General features: G+C 39.0%; 1 protein-coding gene across 3 annotated transcripts in view; it reads left to right on the forward strand.

The window, feature by feature from the left end:
* The window catches only part of KHDRBS3 (KH RNA binding domain containing, signal transduction associated 3), a 243,801-nt gene that overhangs the window by 177,014 nt on the left and 47,397 nt on the right, over positions 1–19,390 (forward strand). The window contains exons 9-11 of one of the 3 annotated variants that reach the window (XR_015309932.1): positions 16,268–16,326; positions 17,745–17,894; positions 19,284–19,337. Coding sequence is in view for 2 of the 3 variants with exons in the window: in XM_086966255.1 (XP_086822381.1) it covers positions 16,268–16,326; positions 17,745–17,836 (151 nt within the window). In the remaining variant the exon portion in view is untranslated. Of the gene's footprint in view, positions 1–16,267; positions 16,327–17,744; positions 18,553–19,283; positions 19,338–19,390 lie in introns of those variants that run through there. The other 2 variants (XM_086966255.1, XM_086966256.1) reach the window with 2 other exon arrangements.

The raw sequence follows: 19,390 nt of genomic DNA on the forward strand, positions 1-19,390 counted from the left end.
CTGTATCAAGCATGCACTCCATAATGGTCAACCTGAACTTGTGACTATTTCTTGGTCTAGCATGACCAGATCACTGCTAGCGGCACTCTGTGCTTTGAGGAGCTATACCTACCTAAAACTCTAGAATTGCATATCTCCTGTTCTACTGATTGTTGTTCTGGATTCATTTAATTTATTAAAATGTGCTCAGTTTTTTCCAAATTGGATTGGGATTTAGTTTTGTTTTGTGTTTTCCCTTTATTACTGTATATGTGCTGCACAAATACTTTACAAATTGCCTCTTAAGTTAAACCGGACTGCTTTGTGCCAAACTACCAGAGTGTTAAGCACATATTAATTTAGTAATTTCCACCCCCCTCAACCAATACCCTGATTTCTTACACTAGCCAAATATGTGCATACATTTCTCCAGAGTAGCTTTAAATGGCATTCCTCTGTTGTGAAATAAAACGTGGCTGGTGAGGCGGGTAACAAATTGTATGCTTCATACCCAAGACTTGGCTATCTGTCATTTCTTCCTGACATCTGTTTGTCTTAAGTGGATTTAGTTGTAAATAGGTCTAGGTAAATTTAATTTGCCCCAAAGAGAATTGGGTGATGTTTTACATCAGGTCCTTGTGAATTACAAATGGGATTTGCACAAAAAAAGACTTCCTAAGAAAATAACGAAAATTAATCAGTTTACCAAACAATTCATTAAAAACAATTTGTTTCAGAACAAATTGATTCTTGAAAAAGGAATACATTGTTAAACCAATGAATTGTTCTCTTCCATCCCCCACACGTTTACTTGTAACCTGATCTACTGTTTAGAGTTATGTCCAATAAACACATTAACCCAGTTGTATTAATAACCTGACCTCTTTTTTCGAACGGCAGAAAATGAAGTGAATGAAATGTAAACAAAATAATCCTGAGGTTAATAGTAAATAATTCCTCGATCTTTGAATAGTTATAATATATATATGGGGTAGATGAAGTTATAGTGCCAAGCATTTAATAATTGTGGCTTTGCCTACATTGGTTAAGATTTTCTGAACCAGCACAAACTACAATATTTCAGTAGTTTCAATGTAAACAAGCATGGGCAAAACTAACAGGTCTCACTTATTGTGTCTGTTGGAATTGCCAATGTTCGTTTACCTCCCAGATGCTTGCATTACTTGTGAACTCAAGCCTGGTAGCTGTTTTTGAATGAGTTTTCTTTCAGCAAAAGAAAAATCATTCAATGTTGTCTGCCTTGCCATGCGTGCTTAATGGACATTTTGGAATTGATTTTCCTGTGCCTCACGACACAGAAAGATGGCTATGACACATGCATGCACATGCACACACGTGTGCGACCATCTCAGAATGTTTTAACAGCCATTTAAAGATGGCTGCCTACTGATTCACAGGGTGTGTCGTAGGTTGCAGCAGTTGGGTAGTGGTGGAGAGGGAAAGAGTGTTCACGATGCACAGCATTGTAAGATCCTGACGTGGGCAGTGTATGGATGCAACTCATCCATTCAACACACTGTGAGACCGAAATATTGGTTGGGTGGGATAAACACCAGAATAAGGAGGAAAACCATCAAATAGGAAGCAGGGAACTGAGACAGACAAAAGCAATTGAATTATGCGGGAGGAACGGACACAAAGAACTTTCTAAGTCTATATTTGATATAATAGATCTGTTACCAAAAACGAGTTAAAAAATTGAAATTTTGTGGAAAACCATTTACATGATGTCATTTAGGTGAGACTACCCGTTTGAGAGAATCCTAGGTTTTTTTCAAAAAGGAGAAAATATAGCCTGGATTTCTCCAGTACTTGATCTGAGGTAGATTTCAATTCTTCAATCACTCTCTTCCACCTGGCTAGAAATCAGGAGCCTCATGTGCTATGCCCTTTTGCGATCACAAAACTTGCGATTCACAAATCACAAGGTTTGCATCTCCAGAAGGGTCCTGAATATATATAAGATACCTTTTACGAATTGGAAAATCCTTTCAGACTTGTAAAAGGGTGTTTTCAGCCCTGTCGGAACCACAAACAGGAGGTGGCGTGAAAGGGTCTAGCCCGAGGAGAAAGTGTTAATTATTTGTGGGCCCAGTTGTGGTCCCAATCCATTGTTCATATCATTTCACCTGTAAGGGGGTGCCATCTGACTCTCAGAGGGAAACTGGTCCCTATTGAACCCTTTTCTGAATCTGGAAAAAAAGCTTCAGGGCAAGTTGGGAATGAACCAAGGGTCTACTGGTAACTCTTGCTACAACTTTTTAGAAAACCAAAACTTTTTTTAAAAAATACAGTCCCATTTCCTTTACGCAAAATAGGCTGCATTTTTTTAAAAGTTTGTTTTTATTTAATCAAAAACTTGGGGGTCTTCTGAACCTTGCAGAACACCATTCATGTGATTATGGCTAATAGCAGGAGGTTACAAAGTGAGACCTGCCTAATGAATATTAATTAGGAAGGTCGTTCTGTGACCTCCTGCAATTCTGTATGTTGTTAACCGACCTAGTTGTACAAGGTTGGTTTGCAAAATACAATTCCATTCTCAAAAAGGTGATGCACAATTTGCGACCTCTTTTTGCGAATGGAATAATAGTGCATAGGGATATAGATTCTCTCCATGAAGCTGATAAATGTTTTACTCACACAAATCCATGAAAGTTGCACAATACTGACTGCTGTAGCTATAGCCAGGTACCCTCTTTTTTTCTGGGGGTGTACCCCTCTCTATATTGCTTCCAAAGTTGATGCAAAACTGTATTTAATATTTTGGAAATTGATTTTCACCAATGCACTCTTACAGGAAATGAGTTAATGAAATGCTTGGATCCTAATGACACTTAATGAAGTATTTCAAAATAAAATGGGTAGCAAAGAAAGCTCATGAAAATATAAAGGCTGAAAGCAACAACAGATGAACTTTGCAGAGAAAAATGTATTTGTGTAATATAAGCAGTCCTGGAAACTGAGAAACCTGTGTGTAAGTTTTAACCTTTAGTTCTGCTGAAAGGTTTACGCAAGGGGAAATAAAAGCAGAAGACTAGCAATAGTAATAAGGCGAGATGACTTGCTTATATGAGGCATAAGAAATCACCACAGGTGATTGATTAGTTGATTTGGGAAAAGTAGCTAATGTCAGGAGAGAAGATCTAAAGAACAAGAACACACATACTAAAGTAAATTCACACTGAAGTAAATTCACACCCACTGAAGTAAATTCACACTGAAGTAAATTCACACCCACTGAAGTAAATTAATTAATTCTTGAAGGAGAGTGCAAAATCTTTACTATTTGTGTCAATGAATGTAGGAAATTTAGGCGGCCTGCATCGGATAACAAGGCGAAAACTATGCAGACATCTCTATTCAGAATTTAAAAGTATGCTGCAAATTAGATGCTATTCAATCTTTTTTCAAGCAAAAGAGCTCAGGCGGAATACTTAGATTATTATAGGCTGAGGGAGGTAGAGAACACAACAGAAATGAGTCATTTAGTTGATTAGTTGCCTCGGACTAGGATGCACATAAATGAGCAAAAGGAGTTAAATTCCCACCCCATAAAAGGGGAACAGGCTTAACTGCTGCTATGCAGTGGTATCTGAAGGCAATGGCATGAATAGGCACAGCAGGCAAACCTGATTTTTTTTTTTCGTTGTGACTTAGGAAGGGAATTATTTGAAGCAATGCCAGGGAAGTTGTCGCAGGCTTCAGTAACGTTTCCTTTCCACTTGGGCAAATCCAGGCTGAGCTGCATTCCCATAGGAGCATGGGTCTTTAGCTCGATTAGGGATTGCAGATTGGAAAAAGCGCCAGTCTCCTGTAGGGTAATAATCGGGACCCAACTGAATTTAAGAAACCTAAAAAATGCTACAGCATTAATAATTTCATTTTGAGTAAAAAAAATAAATGAACTAAATGGTAAGAAAATGCCTGTTTTTTATGGTCATCTCCATCTTGACTGATGGTGCTGGTTTTTTGGCTGGGACACAGTAAACTAGGCCCCAGTGCATGTGCTCTGCCCCCCAAACATGTCAACATTTGTCAGACTCCTGATTGGCCTATTCAACTTACCTATAAGTCCATAGTGTATGTTACAGATATTGTGCAGAGGGCCTGTAAGTTAAATGATCACATATTTTGCTACCACTCAAGTGACAAAACGTGTCTCAGGCCTTCCCTTGCAGCCTGGTTGTGCAGTTTTAAAACAGCCATTTCAAAAGGCCAAAATAAATATTTTGCAAGGTCTAAGCCTTTCTTTTTAGCACTTCATACTGGCACTTGACATAATTATTGTATATTACATATCATCAGTGCCATGCTCATACAACTAAATTAAATATAATAGAATCATCCCAAAAAGAAGTGAGAAACAATTGGATAAAGTATAGGTTGCATTTTGAAGAGCACATTTAACCATGATTCCTCTGGTTTTGAATATTTTCTCAGCAGGTTCAAAATGTTCAGAATCACAATTCAGAGACATTTTTCTTTTCTCTGTTCTTCAATGTGTTTTTTTTATGCAGCCTGACTGACACCTCTTATTCTCAATAGATAACACTTGCTACGAGTTTGTGTAGGCGCCGAAAATTGCACCAGCAGGAGAACGTTTCAAGAAGCTTGAGCTGTACACATGCAGCAGAAGGTGTCTAATCACACTTAAATGCACTTATCTCCAAGAGCTTCCCGGATCCCAAGGTTCAATTAGTAGGATATGAAAAAAGATGAAAAAAAGATTAGCTACAAAGCGTTTGCTACTTGCTTTTACAGAGCGACATATTTCAATCCAGTCTTAGCATTAGTTGTGGACTTCCTTGGAATAAGTGCCCTCTTCTGCTGAAATCTGATTGGCTGGCCGTGGCAGTACATCTTCAAAGCCCTTCACAACACTTCATAATAAATCTCTTCTAAAGAGTTGTGCTTTGCAGTTCCTATTATCTCTTTCAGCTCTAACCTGTAGTCTTCATATGTGATATACACAATTCATATGTAAGACATAACAGTGCAATGGCAAGCAACTGCTCATAAATCAATTCTCAGTGTCAGTTCACTATTTAATCTTCTTCCGAATGAATTAGATTTATCACTGAGGAATTCTGGAACAATGATAGTATGTGGACACAGAGTCCACCAGGGATATGTATTACATCATTTGGATTTAGAGCTGCCATCTGCTTAATAGCATTGAGATGACTACACAGGTACTTATGATCAGCCATTCATAGCAGTGACAGATGCTGCGGGGAATTAGCATGCCTCAGATAAAGCTTTGTTGCTCAGATTCATGTTATATTACAAAGGTTGCTGAACAGGATAGGTTTACCTGGGAATTGAGCATTCACATTTGCCTGTTTTCCTTCATTTATTTTAAAGAAATTCAACAAAAGATTGGAAATATATTTAACTTTGTATGCTCTTTAAGCATATTTCATTTTGAAAAATACAGTTCACCAGATTTCTTTCTATAGCCATTCAAATGCGACATTTCCTTGATTGCCCTTTCACATGTCATCTAGCTAAATATTGTGCAATCGTTTTTGCACATAACCTGCCTCTGCTCTGTTCTTCTTCGTGTCACTCTGAGCACCCCTGACCTTGACCATGTTCTTTCCTGATTGTTTCCATTTGATTTTTTAAGACTATACCTCTATCTACCCTTACCCACTCACTTCCTCGGTGAATTCATTATCACACTTATCCATCCTTACTCCAATCCAAACATACTCCCCAATCCTAATTTTCAAATATAAATCAAAACTTTTCTCTTAGGCATTGAAGGACCTCAAATACACCATGGTTCATCATTTACCCTTCTTTGAAGGACAACGGTCTTTAGGCAAATCTCTTGGGTTCTGCGCATATGTCATTTCTGTTCGGACTGGTATCTACAACATATTAGACACCTTGATGTCAACAGCAGTGACCATCCCAACCAGGGCTCAAATAGAGCGAACAATGGTTACATAGGCTTACCACTCCTCCCTGCTACTCTTGATGGATTATTGTCTCAAAGTGTGGTTACCTGGAGATGGGGTCAATGGACATTTCTTTTGATCACACCCAGTAGAATAGCCAGCATTTGTGACACTGGCTATGAAGATTTTGTGAGGCACCAATGTTTAAGGATGTTATTTCAAAAACATGTGAAGTCTGCTGTCAGTGGTCATGTGCCTTGAACAGTCAAAGGGGGCTTTCAATCCCATTCATTGGTTGCTAAAGAATTGTTCTTTTGGTCCCAGGATGATCCAATACAGGACTGCCTATCTGAAACTAAACATTATGGTATCATGCTGCATGAATGTGGCCACTCCCCCGGTCCCCTTTCCACATACAAGGAGCAGAACAATGAAATATTCTGTGTTAAAGGATCCAAGAGTTATGCATGTTTGAGTTTTATTTTTATATACTTTTTATTCTCAAAAATAAGCCTGGGTTCACCAAGTTTTAAGATGTGAGATGTACAAGATGGTAATGAAAAAAAAAGAATTCTCAGAAATATTGAGTGTGCTGTTTGGCACCGTGCTTAATCTAGTGATAATTGGTAATCCAATGCAACCAACATGTTGCCTCACTCCTATAGGGTTTAAAATGGGCTCTAATCCCCTTAACCCGGAAAGTACTCCAACCCAGGAACTGATTATTTGAAAATCACTAATAGTTAGCGTTCTAGTGTTCCCATTTTATTCTTTATCAACAGATCCTCCAGCTCCCATGCATCTGTTGTCTAGCCTGAATCCTGACAGGTCATTGCTCCAAAGAAAGCGAATGAATGGCTAGGTAACATTTTGGCACAATAAGCAGTTAAATGACTGTGGACTAAGAACAACTTCTTCTCTCCACCGAACGAACAAGGGCTCACATCGGAGTTCACATGTAGGACTGGCATTGGATAAAAATTAAAGGAAAGGTTAAGATTTTGTTCTGAAGTCTAGTATCGTAGACTGATACTCTTTTAAAATGAAGAGAAATCCATTCCAATCATGAAGGCATATGAACATAAAATGCTGAATCCTTCCAAACTGGCTATGCCGCACCAGCTTTATCCACAATTTCAATGGGACTCTGCAAACTCACTAAATTTACAGAGCAGTATTTGCTGAATACTTTACTTGTTGCCCTTCAGACTTCTCCTTTAGGGCATCTCCAATGATATCATAAACACTGAATAGTCAGCTCACATGCCGGATTCTGGAGCATTTCTTTCAAATATGTCTTCCTTGGAGTTCCGTTTTCACTTTACATTGGTCAGACCAAATCTTTGAGTACAACATTAAATATTTGTGCAGCGTATGAAATAGCTATATTTGCCTATTTTCATTTACATTTAGAAAGGCCAAAATATTATTAAACAATAGGAATGTTGCAGGAGAAGAGTAGATTTTGCTAACAACCTCATTCACAAACATTTACCAGAGGAAATTGAGTTGGAGGAATAGGGCAAAGCAGACATTAGGCTTTATCTATGTTAGCATGGAATACCGAAGTTAATGATTCTCCTGTCTAGACATTGTGTTATTCTAATGGACTGTAAACCGAAGGCTCTTCATTGTAATATTTTCACTGATAGTGACAACTGTTAGAATAAATAAGTTTGGAGCTGTGATAATATGCACTGGCCATCAAACGGGATATCATGTAGCAAGGACCCCAGGGGTGTCGTGGAGCATGAACCCAGTGTGCTAGTAGCTGACATGGTTGTAACCAATCCAGTTAAAAGAGGCAGAGACACATCTCATGGTGGCAGCAACATGGAAGAAGGAGATGAGCGAGAGGAGTACAAAGTAGGAGGACGAGGGGCGGAAGAGGAAATAATTGATAGAGGTGGGGTATGTAGCCCCACAAAGTCACTGCTAGATCAGTCAACCCTGCCAGAGCGTGCGACTGATGGAGGAAGCAGAAGGAATGCCCGGACAGCAGGAGAGAAGGCGAGGCCATGAGTTGGACCCTGGTTTCCATGAGGAGAAGATGGATTCAGAGATTACGGGGCGGGGTGTGTGCTGGATAAGGGTGCCACTGCTCTAGGTCAGGGCTGTGGCCTCAAGCAAGTACCAGCAAAGGGGTCCGGGTCTTAAATGGTTTTGGGCAGCAATTTGGGAGCGGATGTTTGAGGGATGGCCTTGATTGATGCTACTCAAGAAAAGAGACCTTGCATGGTCTTGAAGTTTTTGCTACTGTTGGTCTTTTTTTATTTCCTCAAAGCCCCATTATACACTATTCACCTTACAGGCAACACTGCTGTACACACCATCATGCACTTGGTGATTATAACCACAGGATTGTGTGGACAGTCCTTATATTGCTGGTGCAATCCACATTAGTCACATTGCGGTACGAGGTTAAAGTCTGAAACTGGGATACAAGAGTCTGAATACTAAGGACTATGTCTTTCTATCCCCGAGGGCATATCGAGCCGATCCAACACGAGGAAGACCCACAACGGATAAGAGTAGGAAGAAGAACGAGATCCCGGCGGATGATAGTTAGACCTTATTGGAACCATACAAAATGCCCTCTAAACAGAAATCTCACTACCTGTATAGGGCTAGATGTAGGTAAATAGTATTTACAGATTCGTAAATACCGAATTTTACCGATTCGGTATTTACGAATCAGTAAATGCTACGTACCTAATAATTCGGTAAAAATTACCGAATCGTTAAGATTCGGTATTTACAGATTCGGTAATTGCCATTCATTCCTATGGGCCTGGAGGCCCATAGGAATGAATGGCAATTACCGAATCGGTAAATACCGATTCGGTAAAAGGGGGAAACATTGAAGGGTGGCAGGGTGTCACTTCTCAATTGTTTATGGGTGCACATGTTGCAGACATACATGCCCTAAGGGCATGTATGTCTGCAACATGGCACTGAAGCAATTTGCATTAAATTGCTTTTTGTTTTTTTTCCGTTATTTACCACCATCTTGTAGTTGGTGGTAAATTTCGAATCCTAACATCGGATAAGCACTCATTTAAGTGCTCCCTACATTAGGAATTCGGTAAGTTACCAACCTGTATTGGCCACCTACATCTAGCCCATAGTCGTCCATGTTGTGGCCTAGACTATAGTGTGATTACAGCAGGTGTACCACCTTCATCCCCTCTTCTTCCTTATTCACATCCATCATGAGAGCCATAGGAAGTTCAACCTCCACATATGCATAGATTTGAGAACCCGGTCTCCTGCCAGATTTCTTGTGGACTCAGCTGGCGATGCTGCTTCCCTCTACACTCCTACAGATTTAAGTGGCTCTCCATCATGAGTCTCGCCAGTTGATGTCATCCAGCTTTTCAAGATGTGTTAACTGGAGAAGCATGTAAGCAGACCTTCCCGTTTGAGTCTTCTCACATGGCCGTGATGGTAATAATAGAGATTTTTCAACCGAGAGCAACACCTAGACTTCTGCTACCATTTGTACTAAAGCTCTTTAAAAAAGTGAAGGAAAACGTTGTTACGCTGATAAAGAACTGTAGGCTCAGAGTGCTGGGATCTGCTTAGGGAGCTTTTCTACTGCTACTTACATTTATACCTAGCCAAATATAGTTACTGATGTTATTGCCTAGATTCTGATACTAGAGCAGATTCTAATGTGAGAAGTAGGGTAGTAAGACTTCATTTAGAAACCCCTCCATCCTAATCCTTGATTGTTCTAGACTTGTTTTCCCCTCTTTTCTCCTGTGGTTTTTTGTTCTAATGGTTATGACTATCAATATCAATCCTGTACTACAGAAGACATGGTTACTTGTAGTCCTGGGGGAAGGTAGCTGGATGAAAATTGTACCGATAAGCCATAGATTTTTAGAAGTCGCCTTTTATTTGTGAATCAGCCACAATGAAGCGCATCAAACACCATGTTGGAATATGAAAGCGTTGTACATGCGGGATTATTATTCTTCATACTAGTTCTAAGAATACAATTGCAACTGTTTGTTTGACATAAGTGGGTTAATTCTAGAGACAATTCCTTGAAACAGTCTGTATAATTGCTTATTAGACAAATGATGGAACTGTACTGAGCAGAAGAGTAAACTGTGCAGAAGCTCTTTGCAATGGGCTGACTATGGCTCCGCTGCTGTTGGCCACTACGCTTGACGGCAGTGCTACGACAAATAACAAAGCAACTGTTATATAAGGTGACAGAAAATGTCAGTTGCAGTTTGAATCTTGTCAAAACTAAATCTCGCTTAGTAGTGACCCCCTTTTCAGAAGGAACGCAGCTGTTTGTCATACCCAAGTACTTACCTTGTCAAGGTGACCTGCATCGAAGTCTCCCACAGACCTTGGAGAAGTGTTAGACCTCAAAGTAGGATAGACTGGGCACATTTTCATTTCCCTGCAAGTACAACCATTAGCACATCGCACAGTTTTTTTCTCTAAAAAACATATTTAATTAGTTTTTCAATCTATTACATTCAGCAAGACATACAATAAACTGCATCCGGTGTTGTAACACAATAATGGTAAAGGCATTGTGCAACGATCCCTACAGGTCACTGTAGGTTCCATCCAATAATTTCAGATAACATTGCTAATGCTCAATCCCTCCTATTCAGTTGATTCAGTTTTTCCATTCAGGGCTTTATAAGGCCTATTATCGATGAGCAGCCGCTGCTGCCAAACTTCAAGGTTAACCAAGAAAGTAAAGTAACCCAACCAATATCGAGTGGCTTCCCTGTGTGAGCAAAAGTACATCATTACATTCCACGATACATAATACTAACATATATTCCTTCTCTGAGGACTAGTTATTACTCTAGTTCAGTGGGCTTCAAACTGTTTAATGCGGAGCCTCCTTCCCCCGTGGCCCCCCTCAGAATCTTTCACGATTATTCTAATAAACTGTCAATGTTTAACTATTTAACTATTTCTAGACTTATTTAAACTTTGCATTTAAGTTCTGTTACCGGTTTAAAAATGCAATCAAATACATGATTGCCAAACATACCTCTGGGAAGGCAGGTCTTAATACTGTGTAAAAGTATCATCAGTGTGATTATTAGAAATGGGGGTAGCGGTTTTGAAGCATATTTTGAGTCTCTCCCCTTTTGATACATACTCCCAGCTAAGATATAAATGACAAAAGAAGTTAGTGATGGCCCACCTTACAGAGCGCCTAACTGCCGCTCATTGTTTCCGCTTTAAACAAAGCACTGTTATCAGCATAATGCTTCTTTTAGCCAGGGCTCGCTTGAGGCCCCCTGCACTAGTTGGAACTCCTGTACATAGAACTAGAACTGGGAGTTTGGAATGTATTGAGGAGAGTGCCTTGTGATTCACAAACTATCTCAGTGAATGGCCTTCTCATCAATCATCGAGGGGGATAGGAGCTTTGAGGGTCTTGTGAAGTGAGCTTTGTTTCCCATACCTTGCTTGTTCTATCTTATTGTTGTCATGATCACCTCCCAACCCCTCTTCACCTAGCTCATTAGCAGCACACATTTCTATTCTACCCATTTTTGAAACTCATTTTCCCAACAAGTAATGCTAGGTCCAGCAACCTTTTTACCATCTTATTGTTATTGGGTGTTGAGCCAGCACCAGGGCTAGCTCTATAAATGTACTTTCCACTGTATTTTTCTATCATGGGGGAAACATACCCAGTACAAAGTTATCAGGGTGAAGTATGACTTGTCTACTTGTGGCTCTTGAAACATATCTTGTTACTTCATGTCATAATGGAGCAAAGTTGGACCAGGACCAAACTATGGGGAATAAAACGGATCCTTCCTCTTTCCATCTAGGGTACATGGGCACTTGCAAAATGTCTATTGGTTTGCTGAGGTAATATAGGTTCTGTGTATGTAATAGAACTGAATCAGTTTGAGTTGGGCATTCTGATATGAACGTTTCTAAGGATGCAGGTCCACTCACCGTAACTAATCGACCTACCTAGGTCCTCTGCCCAGCTCTCTCTCAATCGATCTGTTATGATTTTGGCTTGGCTAACTTGTGCTTGGTACAGCTGGGTGATTGTTTTCTGTTTACCCTTCATGGTGTGCATCAGGTTCTGGCTTTGATGTTTGATCATTTAATTATTTCCTACTTTCCATGTATGTTTCAAAACTGCCACCTCTGATTGTTGACAAATCAAGTTCCCCAAGGGTATTTCAGATGTGTCCATCAATTATAGAAGCTCCAATTGTATGCTCCTTCTATTTGGGTCCTCTATTGTCTGTATGCCTTTATCATGCCATGCCCCTATTCCCTTCAGACAGTGACTATTTAGCAAGGCCTACAGGGCCTCAATTGGAAGGTCTGGGGCAAAGGGTTCTTGTGTATGTGTATTTTGTAGATATCTTGTCCAGCAGTGTTCCATCACCTTCATATAGCCTGTTGCTGCCCCAGGCCCTGTCTGGGCCACAAAAGAACTGTTGTTAATTGTTGAAGTGTGGGCTCATGGCCCATCATGCCACAGCAATTCTTTCTACCATTCATCCCAGGAATCATTGCATTTGAGCAGCTAGGTAACACGCTTGCATATCTGGGGCTGCTATGCTCCCCTCCATTGTAGGATGCTGTGGCTTGTCCAGTGCTACCCTATTTCTGCCTGTTGCCCATACCAAGTATGTGAGTATGATATCCACTTACCTAAACCCCCTTTTGGGTATGATAATTGTTATAGGCTAAATAAATAAAGCAGTTTAAGAAGAGGTCCAGTTTTGCTACAAAAATTCTTCCAGCCATCAATATTGGCAGTGTCCTCCAGAACTGTATGTTTTTTTAAATTTTTCAATTGACACATTTAAGTCTTCGTCCAACAAATCACTTTCAGTTCAATATATCTGCATTCCCAGATATGTAATAGTTGTCAGTTCCCTTGATAGACTTACAAGCTTCAGAGTTATAGTTTCAATCTCTTTAGGTTGGCGAAAAAAAAATGTGCTTAGTTTAATCAAATTTACACTGATCCCCCAAAAGGCAGTATTTGCAGTATTACATCTGCATTTATATCTCATTGTATGCATATCATCAGCATACAAGGAGATGTATTAAGTGCCACTGAATCCTGTAATACCCCTAAGCAATGTTACCTACCGGGCTCTGGTGGCTAATGGTCGATGGCTATCGTAAAGAGGAGGGGAGACAGCCAGCACCTCATTTCACCCCTTCGCCACCTCAAAAAAATTCGATATGACCGTGCCAATACCAATATGGGCTGTAGGGTGCATGTATAAAATTTTTTCCTTTTCTTAAAGCCTTCTCTTAGCCCCATTTTATCTAGACTTTCCATACAGATGATCTCACCTTAGAGGTTTGAAGGCTTTTTCTGTATTTTTCAATATTATCAGGGGATTTGAAGCGGTGTTGTTTGGGTGGACCAGTATATCTACAGCCCTTGTGATTGCCACAGCAGTACTTCCCTCAGGTATAAAGCCATTCTGATCCATAAGGCTCAACGTCTTCATGTAAGATAACAGCTTAGTTGCTAACTTCCTACTCAGTATCTTATAATCAATATTGAGTATTAACAGTGGAATATACACTGGAACTTCCTCCTTGTATCTCCTTTGTTTGTGTAAGGCAACTACCACATCCTCTTTAGTGAGGTAGGGTAGGTGCACACACTCCCCCTCATACTATTAAACATTTCCATCAGGATGAGGCCAACTGAGTAAAGTATGCACTGTAAAATTCAACTGGCAAGCTCCTCTTTATGTATACCTGAACTCAATACTGGTTATTCATATTATTAAGCACCCCACCATTCCAGGGGAGTAACTTAATAGTCAGTGATTCATGTCCCATATTTGAGAGTTTCCAAGGAGACAAATTCAATGGGTAACAGTAGCAACGAGCTGGATGCTCCAGGTTTGTTAATAGTAACCCAATTACAATTCCACTCTAAGTTTATCAATTAGCAGTAATGGTTTCTCCTTCACCACCCACACCAATGTAACATAGAACCACTTAAAAAAATGTAAATGCCAGCATTTGTAAAGCGCACAGCTACCTCCAACGGAAGTGTCCCGGCACTGTCTGTATACCGCTTAGGAACCCTTCCTGGCTTTTTCCTGTGAAATGTCCACTCCTGGGCACCCCCAAGGTGAAGCCAGGCATCCCAGCGCTGTTGGGGCAGTTGTGGAGATTAAGCAAGCTATTGCCCAGAGTTGCAGAGTGGGACCCATGATTAGAATAGGCACCAAGGCGAGAATTATCAGGTCCGAGGAAATTGAGCCCAAGACCCGCCGAGGCGGGTATTGAACCCTGGTCCCGGGCCAGACCTCTGCATCAGGGTCTGCCGCTCTAACCATTGAGCCACACTTCTCCACCCAGGTCCTTCTTCCTCAAACAGGTAGGTAGTAATCCAAACCAAGATGAGCAATGTAATAACAATAATAATCCCTGCTCCTGTCGCACTTCTTACAAATTGCCAAGTCACTCCCCCAAAAATATATGGGGGAATGGGAGGGGTTTATGTATGAGCATACAACTCTCCGGCTGACCACTCAGCCCTCCAATATTTGCACAAAAGTATAATGCCAACATTGCTAGACAGCAACTTTCCCTGTCTCCCTGTATGGAGTAGGTTGTCTAATTTTGTAAACCACCCTGACTCCTACATAAGTTAGTCTGCCATATTTGGGATGATCCTGGGCATTCACACTTACTCTGGTTCAGGCTTCAATGGGTCTAAGTCCGAAATTGCACCTCTCTTAGGGAATTGACTTTTTGTCTTTTCAGGTAAAGTTGGTTTAAGGCCGACCAGCACAACTGCCTTATGTTATGTTATAAAGAGCTTGTGTCGTGCACTAATACTCTAGAGTGTCCTGGCGCGGGACATCTCTACCTGAGCCTGAAGTTGAGATGGGTGCTTGAGATAAGACTTTTTCCTGCTCCATTTCTGTTGATACAGAATCTGAATTTCTGTGGCTTTTTTCTTTGGTTGCATCTTCATTGTGTTGTCGAGTTCTCCTGAGGATCTGTGAAGAACCTGGATCCAAAAGCTGTCAGAATTTTCATTTTAACTGGAGACAGAAATCAATACTACATTCCCATTTACCTCAGTGTGAATTTCAGTTCAATGAAAAAGGCACTTTGTAGCTGCACAGCTGGTGTACAGTACAGTAATAACAGTACTTTATTGTTGGCCACAGCTTTGGGCCTTTTTCACCTGATTGCTGTAATATGTATTCCTAATCTCTCAAATGGACACGTCTAGTAACCACAGATCTGGAGATGCTCCAGGAGGCAGTGCTATTTCTATAACCCTGCGCACTCTCCTCAAGTCAAAGAAGGCCTACAGCCCCTAGGGTCTACCACTTGTTTCAGCCATGCCCCTAGAAATGTGACCATGCCTTTCCCTTCACTACTTTCAGGTAGGCCCACAACTTTAATGTTATTATGACAGGCTAACTCCACGATCTATATTCCACATTCCAGATTATTTCGGCCATATCTTTCATCTGCGTAAGAAGTGTCCTTGGTGGCATATTTAAGCTCTGCCATTGCCTGTTCTGTTGTTATAATCTGCTCTGTCGTCTTACGGTGGGCATCTCAAAGGAGCCCCAGATCCACCACCACAGTATCTATTTTGTGTTCCAGTGTGTCCCTAGTAATTGAAATTGCTGCCAGAGTAGTGTCCAATTTATAAGGGTTTACCATGTTGCCTGGCTTATCAGAGTGATATGTCAGGGTGTCAGTAGGTGTTTTCCCTTAGCATATTTCACTGCTTGTATTTGATTAGAATACTGTGACTGACTCACAAACCTGTTTTCCACTAGTAAGTATAACTTATGGAAAGTCAAGTATAAAGTAAAAAGTTACAATCATTTACAGAAAAACCTGTATGAATTGAGCTGACTATGCTTTGTGCAAGATTTCGCTATCTCTAATGCACGGAGGTCAAAATAAAAAAACGAATTCAACTGCAATGCACTTACACAATTAAGCGTTAAAGTGTCGTTGTGCATACAGGAAGATGACATTCCAAAATCTTCTGGCTACAAGTCGATCGTCACCCATATTGCTTTCTAATGCCATGGTCACAGTTGGTCTACTATGTCATATGATGATCACAGAAGCATGAATTGCATGGTTATAGCAATAGAGTACTAGTTTTAATCCTTACAAATGATGGTATTTTTTTTGATCTATGTTACAATATTTTTCCTTCATAGAATATTTACCTTGTAATTTAGTTCAGTACAGCATGCCACTTCATATTCTGTACTGTGTATCTTTTAAAATGTGACAAGTGCACATTCAAAGTATTGTTGCTTAATGCAGTATGTATAGCCTTAATCTTTGATAATTCCTTTCTCTAATTTCAGTTTACCTGATTATTATGATTATCCACATGGCGCTAGTGATGACTCCTACGATTCATATGGTGAGTCACAAAATGAGACTGAACTATTACATTTTGTTTGAGAATTAGAATTAGGATGTACCTTAAGTTATGTTTCTAACTTTAGGCTTCGTGGGTGATGTATGAGTTAATAGTGCATATAGTGTTGCCATGGTCACTCCTCTTATTTCTGTGTTTTTTTCTAATTTATGACATTTTCTTCTCATTGTTGCTCTTTATCTAATGGTAGAGTTTTGATTCTCTGGAGGATCTTCCTTCTTTAAACTGTTGGGAGGTAAAGAGGATGGAAAATGACTTATTCCGCTTAGATCATTTAGCAACATATGATCTGTAAATCATTATGTAATTTTATTTATTTATGTGGTCAAAAAGAGCCGACTCCTTTACAGATCCCATTGGGCTATCAATTCCTTCTTCGACAATTTCTCCCCATTTACTTTAAATTCACTCGAGCATTTTAATCGGAACGTGCCAAATGGAAGCTCAGAGTCCATGTTGTTAACAGGGCATAATCTTTTATATGAAATTCTCATATGTTTTCATTGTTAATATTAACTACAAATAAATGTGGATTCTGGATGTCAGTAACAATTTGAGCTGCTGGTGTCACACTTGTAACTTATAATGGAAAGAGCAGCAAGTGGGAATGGCAGGCTATTCCAAATAGAGCAATATTGCTGCACATTTGTGATTAATATTAGAAAGTGTTGCTGTCGTGCAGGACATCAGTCTCTAAAACTCTCGTTTAGTGCAATATATCTATGTTAAATGGACACTTTATCCAACGAAATGTTACTTTCTCAATATGGACAGGGCAACAATAATCAAACACACTTTCACTCACTAAGAGATGCACCAAAACATGAAGGTTTTGGTCTATTATAAATTTGTTATTCACTCCAAGATTAAATTAGATGAACTAGAAGTTGCTTACACTTTTCAGTTAGTACTGTCATCTACTGACAAAGGCAAATCCCTCAAGTTGATAAAACTAATTGACCATGTTATTCACATTGTGGGTATACTCTAGCTTTAAACAAAAGTGGCAATTACATAAAAAATGACAGCTTCACCTGTCATTTAAATCATTATTGACGAATAATTCAACAACATTATATTTTATGATATATTCTTTCTGAAATGAACAAGAAACTATTATATTATGTTTTTTGCAAACTTGATGACATTATTGAAGTTTTACATAATTATATCCAGCTTTATAAATATGTCAACCACTGATTGAAAGTCTGTACACATATATATCATTTAAGTGAACCTGCAGTAAAGCTAAACGTTATCAAGGAAGATGTGTGTGCCCAAGATGGTTCCATAAATGTAGTGGGAGTCTTGTTAATTTAAGCTGTGCAAAATGACATATTTGCTATGCATTCATTTCCCATAATAACATAAATATAATTAGAGCTATTTTCCTTAAATAGGACAAGAAGAATGGACTAACTCTCGGCACAAGGCGCTGTCAGCAAGGACCACAAAGGGAACCTACAGAGAACAACCCTATACCAGATACTGATTGTACTGTCAGATGTTGTGAAATATCCAATCTCCTCCAGTCCTGTATACTGTTCAAAGTAATTTTTCTATGAACAATCCCTTTTTATTAAAACACAGTGCGTAAATCTGAATGGATGGACTCAACCTAAACTTTTTTTTGTTGAAAGCACAAATTGAAGAGCAAGACTTGTAAACCAACGAACTTTCCTATTTCCGGTCTGCATTTGAAGAATAGGCGATCAAAAGAAGACCATCAAATTAACCTTTCTTTAACTAGTGTTAAAAAACTAGATCTACTAAATATGTTAATCCATTATTTTAATATGAGCGTAACCTTTTATTTTAAAGGTTTTGAACAGAATTTAGTTCTCTTTAGCTTTATCTCTTAACCATTTGCTAGCTTTCTCTTGTAAACCTGAGTAAAATGAGAGAAATTACAGATGCAAATAATGTGGTATTCTTTTGTAACTTGAGTCTTGAAATGTTTTGTAGTGTTAAGCAAAGTCTAGTCTTGCTTGATACTAAATAAACTTTTGAAAGAAAACCAATGTGTGAGACAGTACTTTTATGCTTCATTTTAAAAACGTTTTAAATAGTAGTAATCAGGGACACCTATTATAACAATGATCTTCATAAATGACTCACATAAACACTGGACAATTTCTAAAAATTGGTATAAACTTAAATATACGTTCACATGCTCACCGTAAATTAAAATGCTTTTTAAAGTTTCCAAAGTGTAATGGTTCTGCTTGAATGCCACGCTAAACGTATGCAATTAAAAATATTGTTTAAAATTGTTTTAAAATAGTTAATGGATTTTATGAAAAGATGTTCCTAGTATTCATCTTGTTCAGCATTTCTTCACTAGTGCAACTTTGGAATTTTTATGAGAATTTTGGTACCTAAATGAACACCTCGCTCCGTGCTGGAAGCAATTAACACAAAGCTTTTAAAGACATTCTGAATTGACTTAATGAGATCGCTTTCATCAGAGGCAGAGGATGTGTAACCCTTAAAACGACCTTCATTTGCAAAGGTAAATAAAGAAAATTAGATTTTAATCTCACTTAATTTATCTTTAATATACCAACTAAAAGCAGGGACTTTTTAAGGTAGAAAGTGTAATTTTAGTAATTCATAAGGCTTTAAGACCACTTAAATTTTCATTTTAAAATTTTAACTGTGATAATCATCTAAAAAGCCTTAGTTAAGTCACTTTAATTTGGTCAAATACTTCCCTTTTAAACACCCTGTAAACCCACATAACTAGCAATTTGTAAATACCCTGTTTTTTCAATAAAGTTTAGTAACTAATATCTGCTTTCATGTTACTAGTTTTAGCGAAAGAGATTCTCCTTTGATCATTTAGCTTAAATGTTTAGTCGGTGTTGACAGTTTGAGAACTTTAAATCTGTATATGTGTAATTCTTTGCACATCATAACAGCTTATTTTCTTTTGGCAGAATGCACTATATATCTGAGGAAAAAGAACATTGAACCAAATGGAGCTTTTGAAGGTATATGTCACTTTCTGTATATAGAAATAGAGTATAATACAACCTTAACAAAC

The sequence above is a fragment of the Lissotriton vulgaris genome, chromosome 4_1 (genome assembly GCF_964263255.1).
Source record: "Lissotriton vulgaris chromosome 4_1, aLisVul1.2, whole genome shotgun sequence".
Lineage (NCBI taxonomy): Eukaryota > Metazoa > Chordata > Amphibia > Caudata > Salamandridae > Lissotriton > Lissotriton vulgaris.